General features: G+C 33.9%; 1 protein-coding gene across 9 annotated transcripts; it reads right to left on the bottom strand.

Moving 5' to 3' along the window:
- Positions 1-235: 235 nt before the first annotated feature.
- LOC142626969 (folate synthesis bifunctional protein, mitochondrial-like) lies at positions 236-5073 on the bottom strand. 9 transcript variants are annotated; one of them, XM_075800722.1, is made up of 4 exons: positions 4808-4931; positions 3051-3427; positions 2187-2264; positions 236-1903 (listed from the first exon to the last, which is right to left on the bottom strand). In XM_075800722.1, the coding sequence occupies exons 2-4, from the start codon at positions 3109-3111 to the stop codon at positions 429-431; spliced, it is 1614 nt and encodes a 537-aa protein (XP_075656837.1). In that variant the 5' UTR covers positions 3112-3427; positions 4808-4931; the 3' UTR covers positions 236-428. The 9 variants fall into 9 exon arrangements, with proteins under 9 accessions (XP_075656837.1, XP_075656839.1, XP_075656843.1 ...); XM_075800724.1 differs by lacking the exons at positions 3051-3427; positions 4808-4931 and adding an exon at positions 4964-5073; XM_075800728.1 differs by lacking the exons at positions 3051-3427; positions 4808-4931 and adding an exon at positions 4964-5073 and having other exon boundaries at positions 236-1672.
- Positions 5074-5943: the final 870 nt, after the last annotated feature.

The following is a 5943-nucleotide window of genomic DNA, read 5'->3' as shown; positions in this document are numbered from 1 at the left end:
TGCTCTCTTCCGAGATGTTCATACACATCAATGGAGTATCAAGTTCTATTTCCCATACTTGAAGAGCTAGCTAGCCAAACTTCTTCTTCATCAATTCTATTGATGCTCAGCTCTCATCTCATGCCCTAATTTATTCTTTCTCTTTCTGGCTTTAAAAAGAAATAAAAACACCCATATAACATGGCCGTTTGTACATTCATAATGCCTTCAAGTTGGAGCTGATTGACAAACTGATGAGAAGATAGCTAAATCCAATAGGTTATTGAAGGAAAAATATTAATACAACAAAATTTTTTAGTACATGGTTGGTGATTTGAAAAAAAAACAAAAAAAAAAAAACAAAAACAAAGAATCTGGTTAATGCCATGCACTTTTGTAAGCTGACAACACTGCGTTAACTAAATAAACGTCTTGTTACAAAGCAAACATCAAGAGAGATTTTTGGTGCTCCTCTGTTTCAGCATTGCATCACAGACCTTCACAGAGTCTGCATTGTCTCTTACATTATGTACTCGTACAATATTTGCTCCACCCAAAACACCGGCAGTGACACAAGCAATAGTGGCAGGATCTCTCTCATCTGCAGCAATTCGAGAGCAAATTTGACCTAAAAATTTCTTTCTGGAGGGTCCAATCAGCATGGGAGCATGAGAGACACCAAAACTTTTCCTTGCAATCTCGGCACGGATGTTTGGTAATCCCACTAGGATGTCCAAATTGTGTTCAGTTTTCTTTGAGAATCCAATTCCAGGGTCAACAATTACCCTCCAAGCTGGGATACCTGATAATTCTGCATCCTTAACCCTTGAGTATATTTCAGACGCTATCTGCTTACAAACATCATCATACTGCAAGTTTTCGCTATTTTGCATTGTATGTGGTTCCCCTCTCATGTGCATCGCAATATATGGAACCCTAAGGCCAGCGACCACCCTAAGCATGTTAGAATCTAATTGCCCAGCAGATACATCGTTTACAAGATGAGCCCCTTTGCTGACTGCTTCAGAAGCAACTTCTGAATAGAAAGTATCAACTGATATGAGCTTTCCCTCTGCCTCTGGCATCCCTGCAACAGCTTCTAAAACAGGCATTAGTCTATCTAATTCTTCTTCAGCGGATATCCTAGAGGCCATTGGCCGTGTAGATTGAGCACCAATATCAATCATATCAGCCCCTTCAGAAATCATCAAGCGGGCCTGGGTAACTGCAGCCTCCACAGAGACAAACTTTCCTCCATCACTAAAACTATCTGGGGTCACATTAAGGATACCCATGACAGAGGTTCTCTGTGACCAGTCCCATAAACCACTTTTAATGGGTAAAACCCTTTTCATGCCTTCCTTTCCAACAAGGGATTCACCACCCATTTTCTCCCAAAACTCTAAAAGTCCACCTGATAGCAGTGAAAAGGAATGCCAACAAGTAACTGTATCACAATCAGCAGATGATCCCAATAAATCCATTAGAGGGGCCATTACAAATGGTCTCTCCCAAATTCTTTCATGGGGTATGGTAAGAATATCAGAGTGGACCTTGAACTTTCCATAGAACAATATATCCAAGTCAATTGGCCTTGGACCATACCTTATACCACTGGAACGACCCATGTCCTTTTCAATTTGCTTGAGCACTCCCAGTAATTCATGTGGGCCGAGTTTAGTAACGGCTCTGACTGCAGAATTGAGAAAGTTAGGCTGATCAGTCACATATGCTGGAGCTGTTTCATACAAACAAGCATGTCTTGTAATATTTATGCCTAATTTGTTCATCAACTCCAAGGCATTATTAAAATGATCTAGTCTGTCTCCCACATTGCTTCCCAAAGCAATCACTACCTCCTGCTCTGGAGAGTGAACTTCAACTGAGGCATCTGTGGATGAATGGAGGTAGGAAGAACGCAGTGCTGAAGAGAAGATGAAAACAAGTACACAGAAACTGGCTTTAGATAACTTTACCCAAAAAAAAGGAGGCTTTGTACTCAAAACATCACATATACTCATTCTTATGTCTTATATACCACAGTTAGCCCTGAGATCTGCTTTTCGTTATCACAGTTTAGCAGTATAAGTGGCATTCAAGTGAAAAAAACCATTACTTATGTCATTTAGATGCCATTTAAAAAAAAAATTTACAAAAATCAATGAATTTAATAGGGTATCTGAACTCATAAATTGGATTTATGTTACCTCTACAATGCTTGGTTAAACCACTGAAGCGATGTTTGGTGGGCACAAGCTGCTTCAAAATATTCATATCAGGAGTGGCTGCTCAACAAAGTATAAGTTGAAGTAAATATTATAGTAATTAAAGTTTCATAATAAATGAATATACAAGTCATCTCTTGTAAACTTAAAATCAGAAAGTGTTCCCTTTTCTCAGAAAAGGTGATAAAAATGAGTAAAACAAAATAGCAGTAGGGGAAATCCTTTGACAAAGTACATTGAAAAACCTAGCAGGCAAAAAACCAAACATACAAATCCATGAACAGAACCTAAGCTAAGAAAGAAGACTACAAAAGCAAATATCAAAATTAACCTTTTCCAATTAATAAGTGAGCATTGTCTCAGGTTTGCTATAATCTAAAGTCTAAACAGCTGATTATCAGGGGAAAAAAAGTTTAAACAGTTATATATTCTTCCCAGCATTCAATTTCCTATGAATTAGTAGAAAAAAAATATGCTGAACTAAACAAGCAATGCTAAGGACAACTATTTTCACAACATAATTTATGACTTGCTACTTATCAATATATATATATATATATATATATATATATATATTTACGACTTGCTAAGGTCACAGATTGTGAATGGAGCAATGCCACTTTCACATGGGCTCACTACTAGCACCATTTTTTTTTTTTTTTTTTAAATTATGAAAACTGAATCTTCATTATCAAATTAAATATTCATCTGCATTACACCATATTGCAGTTGTTTAGAAAGGAAATAAGGTACATCCTCTAACCAAGTTTCACAATCATCAATTCCCTGTGCATGTCTAGCAAGAATATGAGCTGCATTGTTGGCCTCATTTCTGGTGTGGCTTACCTCCCAGGTTCGGAACTGCATTAGCCCCATCTTCGCCTCTTGTACTAAATTTCCCCAACATGAACTGTCTTCCTCATGAGCCAAAAGCTTTTCAATCACACTCAAAGAGGGTCGCTCTAGAATAATGTCGCGTGGCCCAATCTCATGGGCAAATTTTATTGCCTGCATTGCTGCTGTAATTTCTACTTCTAGCCCCATCTTTGGAAAGCAGTGCTCTCTCCTCTCACATCATAGTGGGTCTTGTTGATCAAATTCATAGTGGGACTCACCATTCATGTGGGAGGAGGGAGCATTGCTCTTCGAGTATTGAATAATTCTCTAACGGATGGAGTGCTGTTTTTGGTTTTCTTGGGTGGACTACATTCATGTCACTTATACTAACATGTTAGAAACAACGGGGAGGAAAAAGGTTAGAAAAAGAGAAGTGTTACAATATATCCCCAAAAAAGAGGACTTAGACTTAGATCCTTAGAAAAAGTAATCATGCCAATGACTTGATTGAATATCAGAAATTATATAATAATATGTCTCGTTTAGCATATCAAATATGTAAGAGATCAACATAGAAAAAGTTGGTTCTAAGTCTATGATATAACCATATTTTATAAGGTGTTGTGACTTGTGAAATTTGAACTCTATAAAACTAATTACAATATTGGAAATCAGATTATAAAAAATTACAATATTGGAAAGACCCCCCTTCCCATGCGGCCACCATTCTGGTGAACTTCTTATTTTACAAAACTATGCTTGTAGACTACCAAATGAAGCAATGAAGCAAAAGCATGTAAGTCCCAACATCCAGAGTTAGAATTTTTTTTTTTTTTTTTTGGTAGTTGACATCAAATGCTTTGTTAAAACAAGAACATGAACATCAGTAATTCTTAATTTTCAAGTATCTAGAATACTCCCTCAAATCAATAATCGCAATCATAAAAATGGAACTGTACATCACAAAGCTTCTCTTCTACCAATCTTTTGCAACTCCTAACTTTCAAAGTACTCAATCTTGTTCAGAATTAAACCTCAATTCAACCTTTTTAAACACATTCAAAAATCAACTTTACCCTTTATATTGCTAAAGGAACTTGAGCCAAAACTCCTTTTAGTTCCTTGTATTAAAATCACCAAATAGCTTGAGTGAAATATAACCGATTGAAGAAAATATGTAATAAGAATAGCTCCAATTCAGATTCCTCATTTCACAACTTACCAAAAAAAAAAAAAAAGTAAAGGATTACATAAAACCTAGAATGCTTATCTATCTCCTCCTTGTACCAAATGACGACAATAACAAAGCTTTAGTCCCAAAACATTGTTGGGTTGGCTATGAATTCTCAATAGATTAATCAGGTCAACCACTAGCGGCTTTTTCTTTGCCATTCTATCCTATTGTATCCAAAATCATATGCTTTTTTGTCACCTTGAAACATCCTTAATTAACATGTCAATTTTTTTTTTTAATGTTATTTAAGTTCATTCTTTTACCTCTTTTCTTTTGCTTGACTTTAATCAAACTCTTCCTCATTGTACTTTGATAGTAAATGTCATTCATAATCATAGCAAATGTCAATAGCAAAGTAAACAAAAACAAAAAAGATTTAGATTAAAACGTTAGATAACTAGGAATTAAGCATGAGTTTAGTAAAATTTAGATAACTTCTGGTAGCCAATGAATAGCTTTAGTACCTGTGATTGTGAAAGTCCAAAAGAATCCTAAACTACGAAAAAAAACACTCTAACGTTTGCATTAGTACCTGGTTGAAGATTTTGAAGATTTGAAAGAAAAAAAAAAAAAAACCCCTTTTTCAACCTCCTGAAATCATTAAAACTATAAGCAAATCAAAACCCATTTCAGCCAAAGACATAGAGAGAGAGAGAGAGAGAGAGAGAGAGAGAGAGAGAGAACGAACTTGCCGTAGTCGGAATCCTCGCCGCCGGAGTCGCCGTCTGCAACTTGATCTTGACTCACGTGAGAGTCACAGACAGAGAATGAAGAAATTAAAAAATAAGAGTAATAAAAAATAAAAATAAAAAACCCCAAAACGACGCAGTTTAACGTTTTTTTTTAAGGCCCTCTAGTTTTGTTGAGGGAGAATGGATAAAGGGACTATTTTTGGGCCAAAATATTTTTAAACCATTGCTAAAAGCCCAACTATAAATCTTAGTACTTTGTCTTAACTTTAGGTCATGTTGATCATTGTTACCATTAGCATGTAACTTCGAATAGATGTAATTAAAATTAAACAAAATTTTTATTATAAAAATATAAGTTATTAGTCAAATTAGTTTTTTTAAAGTATGTAACACATACATTCATGCATACATATAGATACATTTAAAATTAAACACAATTTTTATCATAAATATAGATAATTAGTCAAATTAATTTTTTTTAAAGTAAACGTAATTAGTCACATATTAAAATTCTTATCTAAATTTAATACTACTAATGATCTTTTTTTTTTTTCTAATTTTTAATAAGATAGAATGTGGAGTGATTTTTGTTATGTGGTGATTTTTATTTTATTTATTTTTTGAGAAACATGTGATTTTTATTAAGTAAATGTGATTTTTTTTTTAATTTTATAGTTTATTAATATTAGATTATTAGTATTTTGCACTCATTAACTCACTTGACACAAAGATTGAAAAACTTAAGTAGACAAATGGCACAAACTCAAGTAGATAATTATGATATAGTTTCCACATAAATTTAGATACATGACGCAAAATTGGATTATAATTTCAAATTCTAATTCAATTTTCTCTAAACTTTGCCTATTAATATATATATATATATATAACTTATAAATTTGAATCTTTTTAGTTATATAATTATGTTTTTATGATTTATTATATTGGATTCATCGTTTTCTACACTAAATTAATT

Source organism: Castanea sativa, chromosome 3 (genome assembly GCF_040712315.1).
Source record: "Castanea sativa cultivar Marrone di Chiusa Pesio chromosome 3, ASM4071231v1".
Taxonomy (NCBI): domain Eukaryota; kingdom Viridiplantae; phylum Streptophyta; class Magnoliopsida; order Fagales; family Fagaceae; genus Castanea; species Castanea sativa.
Note: the sequence above shows the minus strand (reverse complement) of the source record. Positions and strands in the feature narration are given on the sequence as shown.

What these genes read in the sequence shown, in the direction of transcription:
- LOC142626969 (XM_075800722.1), bottom strand. Translation starts at nt 3,111, where the DNA reads ATGTTGGGGAAATTTAGTACAAGAGGCGAAGATGGGGCTAATGCAGTT. An exon ending in TGCAGTTCCGAACCTGGGAG is followed by an intron (nt 2,265 to 3,050) that starts GTAAGCCACACC and finishes TTTGTTGAGCAG; the next exon opens with CCACTCCTGATATGAATATT. An exon ending in TTTAACCAAGCATTGTAGAG is followed by an intron (nt 1,904 to 2,186) that starts GTAACATAAATC and finishes TCTTCTCTTCAG; the next exon opens with CACTGCGTTCTTCCTACCTC.